A 13,872-nucleotide genomic window follows, 5' to 3' on the forward strand; every position below is an offset into this window, starting at 1 on the left:
TTTGACAGAGTTAATTGGAAATTTTTATTCGCAACTTTACACAAATTTGGTTTTGGAAACTCTTTCATAAACTGGATAAGAATATTATACAATTCCCCAACGGCTCGTATCAGAACAAATGACCAGACATCCTCCAGCTTCTGTCTCCTGAGGGGCACCAGACAGGGATGCCCACTCTCCCCTTCACCTTTTGCAATTTTTATCGAACCTCTAGCAGCAGCATTTAGACAGGCTACAACAATTAAGGGCATAAAATGTAAGAACATAGAACATAAAATCAGTCTCTATGCGGATGATGTGTTGCTTTTTCTGCAAAACACACAAACCAACCTCTCTGAGGTAATTACTTTAATAAACTGGTTTTCAAGAGTTTCAGATTATTCAATTAACTGGCCAAAATCTACAGTTCTCCCCATTAACTGCTCCTTCCATAATTCTTCCTCTGCCCCACTGCAATCCGGAAATATTAAATATTTAGGTATTAATGTCTCTCCTAAGCTTTCAGACTTAACTAAACTAAACCACATCCCACTTCTAAAGAAAGTAGAAGGCGATCTGACTAGATGGAAATCTTTACCCATATCACTCATGGGAAGGGTCGCCACTATAAAAATGATGATCTTGCCAAAAATAAATTACTTATTTTTGATGATCCCTAACAAACCATCACAAGATTGGTTCAGATCTCTGGATTCATATATTTCCAAATTCCTTTGGAAAGATAAACCCCCGCGTATTAGCTTAAAAACGCTACAAAGAACCAAGGATAGAGGAGGATTAGATCTGCCTAATTTTCACCAATACTTCTTAGCCAACAGGCTTCAGTTCATCTCAGAATGGTTAAAACATACCTTCTTAGTTGAGCCCTGGCTAGATGTTGAACAGGCACTATGCAAGGATCTAGAGATTTCAGACCTACCATTTATTAGCTCAAACATCAAAAGACATGAATGCTTTAAAAGTATCAACATCAGCTTTTCTCTGACAGCATGGTGGGAGTTTCTAAAAATAACGGAGTCTTCATTAATCCCATGCAAACGTACACCTATCTGGAATAACCCTGACATATTACAAAACAATAATATGATTAATTTCCCAGAATGGAGTTGTAAAGGAATTAAATACTTAGAACATATATTAGAGGGAACAGAATTTATTCCATTTGACAGACTAGTTGAACAATATGGGATCAACAAGACAAGGTTTTTAGAATATCAACAAATTAAATCCATAGTAAAAAAGAAATTTAACCTCAGTCAAGTTGAATTACAAACACCACTAAGTGCGGCACATTTTCTTACTCTTAAATCCCCCAAATTATTATCTAAAATATACAGAACACTTTCTAAATTAGATGAATCAATATCCCTTCCTACTGCAAAGTGGGAAGCAGATTTATCAGTCAACCTAGACCAAAACTTCTGGTCTCAGATTTGCTTAAAAACTTTTAAATTAATTAAAAATCCCAGTCTGCAATTAATACAATACAAAATACTTCATAGAGTGCACTATACAGGTCATCGGATGTTCAAGATGGGCTTTACATCTTCCAACAACTGCTCACACTGTCAAGGCAATACACCAGACAATTACATACTCGCTCTTTGGTTCTGTCCACCAGTGCAAAAGTTTTGGCGCGAGATATGTGAAGACTTATCGAAGTGTCTGAAATGTAACATTCCAACTTCCCCCTTAGTGTGTCTACTGGGCAGCTTAGATAATGTCACTTCAGAAAAGAATATAGCCCATATGATCTTCACCGCCCTATGCATAGCCAAGAAAACAGTCCTCATGAACTGGAAAAATAAAAATAATCTTAATTCTAACCAATATAGAAATTATCTATTAGATTACATTAGTCTTGACACAGCCTCTGCCACCACATTACATCAATTGCTCTGGGCCCCTTTTATCAGCTCCATCACCTAGTGGGGGTGGGGGGTCATAGTTTGGTCCCGCCTTCACTGTTGTGATTGGTGAGGGGGTAGGGACAGGCTTAGGGCGTCGGGGGGTTCCCCGGAGGCATCTTCCTTGGGGGGCTCAACCCGGGGTAGCGGTCACGTCCGGTTGGGGGCTCTGTTGGCTCTCAGGTGACTGTTTCCTCGCGGCTGCGTGCAGCGGGGCTAGGGGAGGGTCTGTGCTGACGGACGTGGGTTACTGACCTGGCAACCTGGCTGCCCCTGGGTGGGTCCGGGATGGGCGTGAGGTTCTGGGGGCGCTCCGTCTCTGGGCTGGGGCCCGGGCCGGGCCTCGGGGGCTTGGGTCCTGGTTGGTGTGTTGCCGGGGTTGTGGGCGGGTGGGTGCATGGGGGCCCGGCCCTGGAGCAGGGTGCCGCCGGTGCGTCGAGCCGCCTGGGGGGCTCTTCAACTGGTGGGGGGGATGGTCACATCTTGCAGGAGCTTTCTTCTCTTCAGGAACTCTCTGCAGGAGGGGGAGATACAGGAGAGGTGGAGGAAGATCTCAGCCTGGGCGTTTACCGTCTTATGTAGTCTGGAAGATGTGTGGATGGTGGGGTGGGTGCAGTTTTCTCTGTGGTGGGGTTGGGTGGACTGTCCAGGGCTCTGTGGAGCCGGAGGGCGCTACTGCACTGGGCCCCGGTCTGATGGGCCTGGGCCCCCCTTCCCTGGCGGGTCGCGAAGGGTGGGAGTGCCTACTGGGGTCAGCGGGGGAGCTGGCCCCAGGGAGGGGTTACCTGCCCCTCCCTTCCTTCCCTCCCCATCTCCAGCTGCCTCCCTCTTCCCGCTCCTCCACAACCACTCACACATGCAGGGCCTTGGAGTGGGGGTATGTCACCAGGGTGCAGAGGAGGCTACCCCCCCCCCGTCCCCTTCTGGCTGCCTCTGCCTCAATTTTATCCCACAACTTAGACATTCACATTATTCACACTCTCATTACACATACATATAGGATCTTGGGGGTGGGCACAATCACGGAGTCCAAATTACCATCAGGGTGTATACCTCACCCCTGACGTCGTTGCCCACCTCTCAATTTTAAATACACTTAGTCATTGAGGGCTAGCAGGAGGGACTATGCGCTTACCTGCTGCTCCTTGGCAGGTAGCTCCATGCCCTCCTGGGTTTTAATTGCACCTTAGAACACATATGCATCAACACTACAATGAGCGGGTGGAGGGAGGTTTGGAGTCTTCTCCCACCCCCATTCTCTGCGGCCTGCTGGAGCGGGAGGGCTAGTAGGAGGAGTTGGCCGTCCGACTGCGGTCTGGGGTGTGGGGCCTCTCTGCTGCTGCGGAGTCGGGGTGGTCTGCCTCTCCCCACCGCAGGGAAAAGGGTAACACCACCTGGGTCTGGGTGCAATTCCCCCCTCCAGGGGCAAGGGTACCTAGACCCGGTTTGTAGAGTACGCTTGGGGAGTGTGATTGTGTGTACAGCGTCTCTTTAGGTCTGTCTCCACGTTGGTTGAGTGTGGAGTGAGTGCATATGAGAGCATGAGGGTGGGAATGGATGTTTGTGTCTGTGTGTGCCCGTATGTCTGTGTCTATATGTCAGGTTGGGTATCAGACGCCACCTCTCTGGGGACACCTCAGGCCCTCCAAGGTTTGGAGGCCTATCTCCACCCACCACCACTTCCCCTGCCGGTGGCGGACTTCCTCAGGTGTCGGTGTGTTGGTGGTTCTTTGTATCTGGGGGTGGGCGTCCGGGTACACACCGGCTCACTCCTTGGCGGCCGCTTGTCGGGGCCTGGGGCCTGGGGCTCGCTCGGGCCCCTTTGGAGGTGGGGTGCCCCCGGCCTCTCGGCCTGGGGCTCGGTCACTCAGGCACAGCTGGGGGCCGGCGGAGCTCACGGGCGCGTCACTGCAACTCCCCCTGACTTCTGCTCCGCGGCTGCTGGGCGAGCCCTCGTCTGGGACTCTCCTCAGCTCTTACTGGAACAGTGGCGCGGCTGCCCCTCTGTTGGTCTTCCATGGTCTCTTGTATTCTGGGGGCCTCTGGATGTCTGGAGTTTTGATCTCCTCCATACCCACTTCACACCCTGGAGGACGGGGCTGTGGCCCCCCCACACTCCCTAGCAGATCATTACATGGAGAAACCTTTGGAATGCAAGCATGCTGATCCACACAGGTATGCACACATGGGTATTCACAGACGCGGACTAAAGCTTTCTTGGCTGCTGCCTCAAAGCACACTGTGCGCTGTCTATCTTGCGTGCTGCACAATATCGTTTATTATTTAGTAAATATTGATATCTATGACTAGCTAGTTTATTGTGATGGTGCTTTGTTTTCTCTATTATTATGTTGCTCTTTGTTGTTTGCTGTCTCCTCTGTTTGTTTTTTTTGTTTGTTTGTTTTTTTCTCCATACAGGTGACCCAGGAGTTCTTTTTTTTTTTCTCTCTCTTCCCCCCCCTTCTCACCGTCTCTTCTCCCCTTTGGTTTTCTTTCTTTCTCTCCCCCTCTTTCTCTCATTCATTCCCCCTGTCCTATTTATTAAAAAAAAAAAAAAAAAAAATGACAAAGGATGAACTGAAGCTCTGCCATCACGTAATGTCGCATACTGCTGTTTCTGATGTCATTTATAAAAAAAAAAAAAAATATGTCTACCATGGACACAAACAGCACCCCACATCCAAGTTTGTTCCACTACAGCGTGGGTGAAAGCAATGTCAAAGTTTTTTAAAGCAAAAATGAAATCTTTGCTAAAAAAGACATTAGCATATTTTTGTTACACTGGCCTCTGTAGGCTATCAGCTGTAAGAATATTGTACAAGTGGATAAAATTACTTTAGAATCAATTACAAGAGCATTAAAACTTTCTCAGACAAATGTGGCTATATTGCATTTGCCATAGAAGTGAGAACTAGTCTTTACCTCTCCCATTGAAACACCGCTGTATACCCGCAGCGATATGATTTTCTGAAAAGCCACTGTAGAGAAAGCCCCTTTCAGTCTCACTGCTGTGCGCAGGTTTATTGACCACAGCAAGGATATTAGGAGAGCTTTGCAACATTCTGTGGTGAACAGACCAATGGACAAACCAACACCATAGGACACTGTGTTGGACACGGACTCCTCTGGGTTTTCAATATAATTTAAGATCATGCTGATCAGTACAGCCTGAAAGAACAGGGGGAAAATGGTTAGTGACACTTAAATAACATGAATCTTTAAGATCAAATTACATATTTTATATCACCATGGACTGAGAGGGTGCAGAGAAAGAACGAAGACCCTGCTGCAAAATCGACACATTCGGGTTCGACTGAAATTTGCAGCTGCCCACATGGACAAGTCGAATGCCATCCATGAACAAATTACACGGTCAGACAAGAGCAAGACTGAGCTATTTGGCCACAATAACAAGAGATACATTTAGAGGAGTAAAGCAGAAACTCTCAAAGCTAAGAACACTGTACCAGCTGTCAAGCAAGGCAATGGAGGCATAATGCTATGAAGCTGTTTCCCTGCACAATGTACAGACTATCTCCAAATTTTTCAACTTCATCTTAACAGATACATGGTAAAAACTTGGACAAAGTTGTTTTTTTCAACAGGACAATGATCTGGGTCTGTGCCAGAAAATCAACCAATTTAAATGAACTGTACTAGTTCTGTGAAGAAAAGTATTGAAGTTTGATGATGGCTACCAAAAGCATCTAGCTGAGGTGCAAATTGCTCGGGAAATTTAACAAAAAATGAGTGTAAGTATATTTTTAGGCTTGTAGGTATACTTTTAACCCTGTGGGGATTTGAAAAAATCTGAAATGTTTTCAAACTTACGCACCCAATTTTTAAAGTCATTAATGATGTGTGCTGTACAATAGTTCCACCCTGAAAAATGAAATAGTTCAAAGAAAATAAAAGAGGCACAGAATTACCGTGACATTCATCCCCTTGATGAGTGTATGTAAACTTCACCACAGATGTACATATTAGTTATTATATATTGCTACACTTTCAGGTACTACTTTTCAGAACAAAATGTGCTTTCATCACAAGATCTGAGATTAAAATCATTGTTTCTTTGTTTTTTTTTACTTATGTGCACCTTCAGATGACTTGATGAGATGGTTCCTCTCTAAATTACTCAGATGCGACATTTAGAAATGGCAGAAATGCCTTTGGACAAAACTGGTTTCCACTGTATACAGCTGGGATTGTTCATGTTCTAATATCTAAGAACATGAAACACAGAGATGATGACTCACCGGGCCCAAAAATGCTGAAACCATGGCAAGAATACCAATAATGACAGAAACAATCAGCCTGGTTCGTTGAAAGTGAAAGGCCACACGAACCAGTGAGGCTTTTTCCAGACCCCTCTTTGCCACTTCTTCATCCCAGAGTCTCTGAAACCTGCCAGACACTTACAATCAGGACCTACTCACCCAGCAGTCTGTTTTTCTTTTAAATATTATAGGTACTTAGTAAATTTCAAGTACTTTTCCAACTGTCACTATGTCTTTGGATTTTGACTGTGATCCCCCTGACTGATTTTTGGATATGTTGTGTTTAAATCTGAATATAATATGAAGAGAAAAGACCTTTGTGCACTGGTGTCAGCAATATCAAAAGGAGACAACTTTAGCTCGGAGATGTCCAGCTTATTCCTAAAAATGGACCACATCAAGGGGGTCATCCAGGCAAAAGTCATGAAGGACAGGAAACCTGCATTGTCCACAGGGTGGGGCCTAAATATAAAGCAGACATAAAATGTTGTGTGAAAGGAGGGCATTAATAGATTTCCAAGTATAAAGTATTTATATGGAAACAAATAACTAGCCATCAAATATTATCTAAGTTCATCTAAACGATCAAGTTTGATATTGACACTGACTGTGGTGAGGAAAAACGCAAGGGCTTGAGCATCTGCAAGCTCTGCTGATATTTTCTAAATGAGGAAGGGTGATCCCTTTCACAGCTGTGCACACAAGGATCATCTGGATTGATGATCTCAGATCCAGTTCGCCACTGGACACCATCGTCTGCCTAAACAGTCAAAAAAGCAAAAAGAAAGTATAAGACAACCAGTAAAAAAAGCAGAGTGGATGAAAGACTGAGGTTGTGCCTTAGTCAATAGCTAAATGTCTGAAATTAGCTAAGCATCTAAAAGGAAAGCAGGATGTGGATGATGGAAAAGATGTCAGGAAGTAAAAGCAACATGTAAATTTGCTGTTTGTTTAGTACTTACAAAGGAGAGTCTTCGAGTGCCATTCTCCTCCAGAGAATATTTTTTCTTCATTTTGTTCTATGTTAAAAGAGACCAAACCACAAAGTTGAAATGATACTAACCAACATGATAATTCAAGTAGAAATGTCTAATTTAAGAGCATTATTTACCAGAATCAGAAACAGGAGGCTGTAATACATCACACATGTAATGCTGGTTTTAAACTGCCCTGCCTTAAGTCCAGACCTGTTACTCACTCAAAACATTTAATGTGTTGTGAAACAAAAATAAAACAAAAAAGGCTGTGAACTGGTAAGCAGCTGAAATCCTCCATGAAGCTAGAATGTCCTTTTAAGAATCATTGAAAGGCTGAAAAAATGGGTTGGTGTATTTGGAAGTGCATTAGAGTGGTTCTCCTCTTATCTCCATCACCGATCCTTTTCTGTGGCAGTCTCCGATTTTAGGTCATCCTCTACCTCCCTTACTTATGGTGTCCCTCAAGGGTCAGTCTTGGGGCCTTTATTGTTTTTAATTTATCTTCTCCCCCTCCAGCATATAATGGGCTCTTTTGAGGACATTTCTTATCATTGTTATGCTGATATTCAGTTGTACGTTTCTTTTATGCCCGAGGATTTATCTAAGCTTCAGCGTCTGAATGATTGCTTAGATTTGATCAAACGTTGGATGGCTGCAAATTTCCTCCAACTCAACGAGGGGAAAACCGAAGTCCCCGTATGCGCCCCTGATAGGTTTCTATCGCAGATAGTGAAAGCCCTTGGTCCTCTCTCACTTTATGTTAAATCCTCTATCAGGAATTTAGGTGTCACCTTTGACTCGAGTCTCACATTGGATGGGCATGTGAAATCTCTGGTTCGGTCTTGTTTTTATAATTTAAGAAATGTGGCTAGGCTAAGCCCGATTTTATCTCGCTCTGAACTTGAGATATACATGCATTTATTTCGCCACGCTTGGATTATTGTAATTCGCTGCTTACGTGTCTAAACAAAGGTTCTCTAACCACTGCAGAGCAGTACCACAAATGCCTATCCAGTGTTCCATTCGAGATAGTAAAATATTGCCAAAGACTGTGTCAAAGGCAGCAGTTAAGTCTAGGTGAACCAAGATCACATGATCCTGAATCTGTAGCCAGGAGGATGTCATTAACAACCCTATGCAACGCAGATTCTGTGCTATGCAGAGATTTAAAAGCAATCTCAAAGACATTATTTTTCAATTTAAAAAGTTTTCAACTGACAAGCAATTTTCTCCAGAATTTTACAGAAAAGAGTAAGCTTGCAAATAGGCCTAAAATTTGATAAAATGGCGGGCTATTTTTCTGAAGCAGAGGTTGAGCTGTAGCATGCTTAAAGGTTTTAGGAAAAGTACCAGATAAAAAACTGGTATTAATAATAGCTAGAACAGATAGACCAAGAGTAGAAATGACCTCTAATAATTGAGGTGGAGCAACATCAATAGGGAAACCTGAGGGCTTCAGATGGCAAACAGAGAGAAAGTTACAGGCTCAAACTGGTAGAAAGCAACAGAGCAAAGAACAAGGGCTGAATGGTAAAGAGTAGGTGGTGTCATCTGAGCCCTGGCATTATTCACCTTTTCCACAAAGAAATTCAAAAATCCCTCACATGGCTCAGGGGAGCTAACAATGTGTGAACAGTAGAAGCAGACAGCTAAAGACAAGTTCATCAATTATTAACATCTATTTTAATGGATGACACATTTCAAGAATTTCCCATTTTAAATATAGTTAAACTAAATCTTGCTTAAAACTTAAACTGACTCATCAGAACATGAGGTGAGGTCTGGAAAAAGCATAATTTTAAAAGGTTTTGTACAGTACCAATTAACCATTCATTTGAAGGTTTAGTTAATGAATGGTTAACCAGTCATATGAATGGTTAACTGCTAGTTAGTATGTCCAAATTTTGGACCGATATTGAATCTGAAGAAAACAAGTTTTTTTTTCTGAATAAAGAATTCTGTTCATCCATAACTAACACCTGAATATAAAGTGTTAATGAATGAACAGTGTCCTCATACCTGCCTCTCAGCTAAATCATCTGCACAGAATACAACAGGTCCTCTACTAATCAGATGGTTATTAGTTCGATCCAAGGCTTTTCCAGTCTGCATGCCAAATATCCTTGGGCAAGATACTAACCCCAAGTTGCTTTGTGATGCATCCATCAGAGTATGAATGTGTGTGAATGTTAGATAGAAAGTACTTAAATACATAATAGGTGTGTGAATGGGTGAATGAGGCATGTTGTTGAATCAGTTCATTTATACCATTTAGATATGTTTAAGCTTAAAATCTTATCAACTTAAAGACTGCACATGCAGATTACAGCGCTGTTTTTGAAACATCTAACTAATAACATATAAAAAAAACCCCACTAACTATTCCTAACTAAATTATTAATAAATAAACATTAAGAATATTAATAGTAACTGTAATTTATTTTGGTAATGATTTCTTAAAAATGAAGTTAACTATAAAACACAATCAATGAAAACTGACAATCATAAAATACAAGCACAAACTAAAAAGATCAAAACTGAGCTAAACTAATTTACAGTAAACACAGTGAAACTTTTCCTGTCTGAATGAATGAATTAAATTAATCTAAAAAAAATCTGAACAATACCTCTGTGTGGAGAACAAGGGAGACACACTGCTGCTAGTCAACACTGACAGTGAGTGAAGCAGCATTTTACTCTGCCTTGCATAACCTTTATGGAGATCAAAGGTTAGCCTGTTTAGAGGTGACTGCCATTCTTCGTTCTAACTGGACAGCTTAGTCACAATGACAAATCATTTAAAATCAGTGGTAACACTTAATAATAATGACACGCTATTGGGCATTAGTAAAGTATTAGTAAGTGCTTAATTCATTTATAAAGCATTATTCCTCCTTAGTCTGTATCAATACAGATATACATGTGATGTCTCATCATGGAGCAAGGTGTGAAAAAAGGCATGGGTCATTATCAGCAGAGGTTATTGGGTGAGGTGACCTCGATAGGTCATCATGTGAACTTTTGATGTCATCTCCATAGCTCACCATGTGACTTATTGAGGTCACCTGATTATGTCTACTGCACATATGCATTCAAAATTATACATCAATTGATGCATCAATTGATGTATGATGTGCCATTCTGAGTTTTTATTGAATTTGACTGAATGAGGAGGAGGAGACCATCCAATACTTCTTTTATTTCAGCCGTGTTCACCAGACACCGTTCTTTCTAATTCAGGAGCACTCTGGAATTGAACCTGACTGGATGCTGACTCATCTCACTAAAAGCTCACTAACACAAACCAGAGCAACACTGAACCTCAGGAATGAACTAAAGAACTTTCAAACATCCCAGTAATCCTCACTAATGTTTTATCATGACCTTATTCATATTTTATTTTAAATGACAAACCTTAAACGTTATATTACCCAGTTACCCAACTGCTCATTCTCTCTGCAAACCTCAAGTGGACTATGTTTGCATCACTCATTTTAATTATCTGTGTGTGTGTGTGTGTGTGTGTGTGTGTGTGTGTGTGTGTGTGTGTGTGTGTGTGTGTGTGTGTGTGTGTGTGCGCGCGCGCGCATTTAAATACTTTGTTAATCACTTTCTTAAACTTTTTAAATGATACCATGAAGATGTTATACATGTGACTGTGAATGGAGAATAAATATTTATATCTGGGGATTGAACTGGTTCTTATGTAGTGCTCTTCTATTCTACCTGAGCACTCAAACCGCTTTATAAAATTTGACTCATTCACCCATTCTTACGAGCACGCTTTTTTAAGTAGATGAGTTACTCTACCTCCTGAGCCACAGCTACAGACTAAGGACGACTAATGCTTTATAAATGATGAATTAAGCACTTCCTAATATCTTATTAATGCATAATAGTGTGTCATTATAAAGTAACTACCTGATAAAGACCAATATGTGTGTCATTATCCTTAAATCAAACTTACACTGAAGAATTAAACAAATAAAATCTAGATTTTAGGTTTTTCTGTCTTCTAACTTAATGTATTGGGGAAAGCATGCAACTATTCTGATAAATCTCACAAAACAAACGGCCATGTGAACATACAAACCACGCTCAGTGGTAACCTTTTATGTCAAGGTATCCCTCTTTCTGATGACTCTGTGTGGACTGGTGATGTCTAAAAGAAGAAAAGAAAAGAAGAAAATATCATTTGCTAATAATACCACTACTAACATTTATCTGCAGGTAGATAGGACAGTAAATTCTGTGCCTTCTCAAACAGCCACCAGTTGTTTCATATTACATTCCTGACTGTGCCATATGGTGGGATTAAAGGGGAATTGCATCAGTTTTACATGTCAAAATTAATGTATTTGCATGGGAGGAGCCTCATACAGCTGGAGGAACTGTGTCATGTTTGAAGGATATTAGCGTTTAGTTAGTCTACAAATTGTAAAATCAAGGTATTCAGTTGAGTGGGTATAAAATTCAAGATACCTCTTCTTCCAATAAAGTGGACTTATCTAAGTCATCTCAACATGTTTTTATAATATATCAGATAGGGAACCAATGACACCCTGTGAGCAAGCACTTCCAAATGCCACACATTTAACTGAGTGGCTCATTACAGTTTCCATTTGGATTTGTCAAGCAAATTAACATTTGATATTAATAGATAGATGAGAACACAGTTGATGTTAAGAGGTTAAATATTTATACTGTGCTTTCCGACTCCACATTAAAGTAAAGAGACCATTTCATGCCAGGATACGGAAAAGGTGAAGACATTAATTATTCAGTACAACCTTCATAAATCTCACTGGTAACTGCTGTGTTGGTGGCTGTCATGATAGCATAATATCATTCATGAAAATAGTTTGAAGAAAATAGTTCTTAAATTGTTTAGCACTGACTTTATTGTTTGTTATTTACGGAAGAGGATTAGGGCCACTGGAAAAAAAAAATCGGAGAAAAAAGCCAGAATTCTGACTTTTTTCTCAGAATTCAGGAAAAGAAGAAAAGAAAGACTTTTTTCCCCCAGTGGCCCTAATCCTCTTCCGTAGTTATTAATCAAGTGTAGATTAATTAAACTGCAAAATGGTGTTGCAGAGAGAAAAAACAACTCTAGTGGAATCAGCTAGAAGTATGCTGTCACATGCAAAGTTGCCAAACACATTCTGGGCAGAAGCTGTTGCTACTGCAGCTTACATACAGAATAGGCTCCCAACATGTGCTTTAAAGAATGAAACACCCTATCAGAGATGGTATGGAAAAAATCAGACATTAGCCATATGAAAGTATTTGGTTGTGTTGCTTATGCTCATGTTCTAGACACAGAGAGAAAGAAGCTGGAAAAAAGGCAGTGAAAGTTCGTTTCCTGGGATATGCAACCAATGCAAAAGGCTACCGACTGTGGGATGAAGAAAAAGGAAAAATACTGATTCGACGAGATGTGGTCTTCAATGAAACAGAGTTTAAATGTAAACAAAGTGAAAATGATCTCTGTTTGGGGAATGAGGTGACACTACACACGGGTGAAAGACAAACAAGTACTGAGGAGGCTGTCACCAGTGAGGCTGTAAAAGGAGATCAGCGGATCAGAAGACCTCCAAAGAGATGTGGATTAGAGGAGTTTGTTGATGTAGCTACAGTTGATCCTTGTAGCGGCAACCTTCGGTCCTTCTTTGCCGCTTCTGCAGGACGTAAAGTTTCTGACTCGTGCTCTTGTTAAGTCGCTTGGATGCCTTCCGGTAGCAAAAACGAGGCGAAGGAAAAAAGGGGCAAAACATTTATTCTCCATACAAATCGAAAGGTACAAAACAAATGCCTCTGGTGGGAGCTCCGTTTACATTCCCTTTATGTTACAACAAAAAATAACATTAAAACGGCGATGGTCAGAAAACTGTTGCTCCATGTCCTGCTTGCTTACCTAACCTTTTACCCACACCCCTCCGCATGCGGGCCAAATATACACCCCCTTTACGACATCTATCAACACTTTACAACAACAACAGACTAACAAAGCAGGATTAATTTATGGAGCACAGCCTATTATAAGATTATATTATAAGATTATAATAGAAACTTAAAGATCATGACAAATACTTAACTATGGCATGATGTAACTGAGTAAAATATTGGCCTGGACTTGGCTCCAACAATCATTATGCGAACATCTGTTGTGTCACAGAACCAAATTCACTGGAAGAGGCTATGTCAAGTCCAAATGCAAAGGAGTGGAAAGAAGCAGCTGATTTGGAATATGAGTCACTGCTGGAAAATGGCACATGGGATTTAGTGGAGCTACCAAAGGATCGCAAAGCAGTTGGATCAAAATGGGTCTTTAAAGTTAAGCATCACAGTGATGGACAAGTGGAAAGATACAAGTGCAGACTTGTTGCCAAAGGCTATTCACAGATTTATGGTGCAGACTATGATGAAACATTCTCTCCAGTTGTACGATTTGGTTCAATTCGTACATTGTTATCATTTGCTGTGCAAAACAATCTAAATGCGCATCAAATGGATGTCGTGACTGCATTCTTGAATGGACACCTGGAAGAGGAAATCTACATGGAGAAGCCAGAGGGTTACATCAAACCTGGGCAGGAACATCAAGTGTGCAAACTAAACAAGTCAATATATGGACTGAAGCAGTCTCCACGTTGCTGGAGCAAAGCTTTTACAGAGTTCATGAAAAGCATTGGTTTTACACAGAGTACT

The 13,872-nt window shown here is 41.4% G+C and overlaps 1 protein-coding gene across 9 annotated transcripts in view; it reads right to left on the minus strand.

Annotated features, from left to right (window-relative positions):
- Positions 1-13,872, minus strand: part of abcc12 (ATP-binding cassette, sub-family C (CFTR/MRP), member 12) — a 56,916-nt gene that overhangs the window by 27,419 nt on the left and 15,625 nt on the right. For 4 of the 9 annotated variants that reach the window (XM_082513316.1, XM_082513318.1, XM_082513321.1 and 1 more), the window contains 6 exons: positions 11,274-11,326; positions 7,150-7,206; positions 6,796-6,947; positions 6,503-6,649; positions 6,167-6,314; positions 4,830-5,075 (listed from right to left, as the gene is read on the minus strand). In XM_082513316.1, coding sequence (XP_082369442.1) covers positions 4,830-5,075; positions 6,167-6,314; positions 6,503-6,649; positions 6,796-6,947; positions 7,150-7,200 — 744 coding nt within the window. In that variant the 5' untranslated portion in view covers positions 7,201-7,206; positions 11,274-11,326. Of the gene's footprint in view, positions 1-4,829; positions 5,076-6,166; positions 6,315-6,502; positions 6,650-6,795; positions 6,948-7,149; positions 7,207-9,791; positions 11,133-11,253; positions 11,327-12,062; positions 12,097-13,872 lie in introns of those variants that run through there. The other 5 variants (XM_082513317.1, XM_082513314.1, XM_082513319.1 and 2 more) reach the window with 4 other exon arrangements.

The sequence above is a fragment of the Aulonocara stuartgranti genome (assembly GCF_965226115.1).
Source record: "Aulonocara stuartgranti genome assembly, chromosome: 1".
Classification (NCBI taxonomy): Eukaryota; Metazoa; Chordata; class Actinopteri; order Cichliformes; family Cichlidae; genus Aulonocara; species Aulonocara stuartgranti.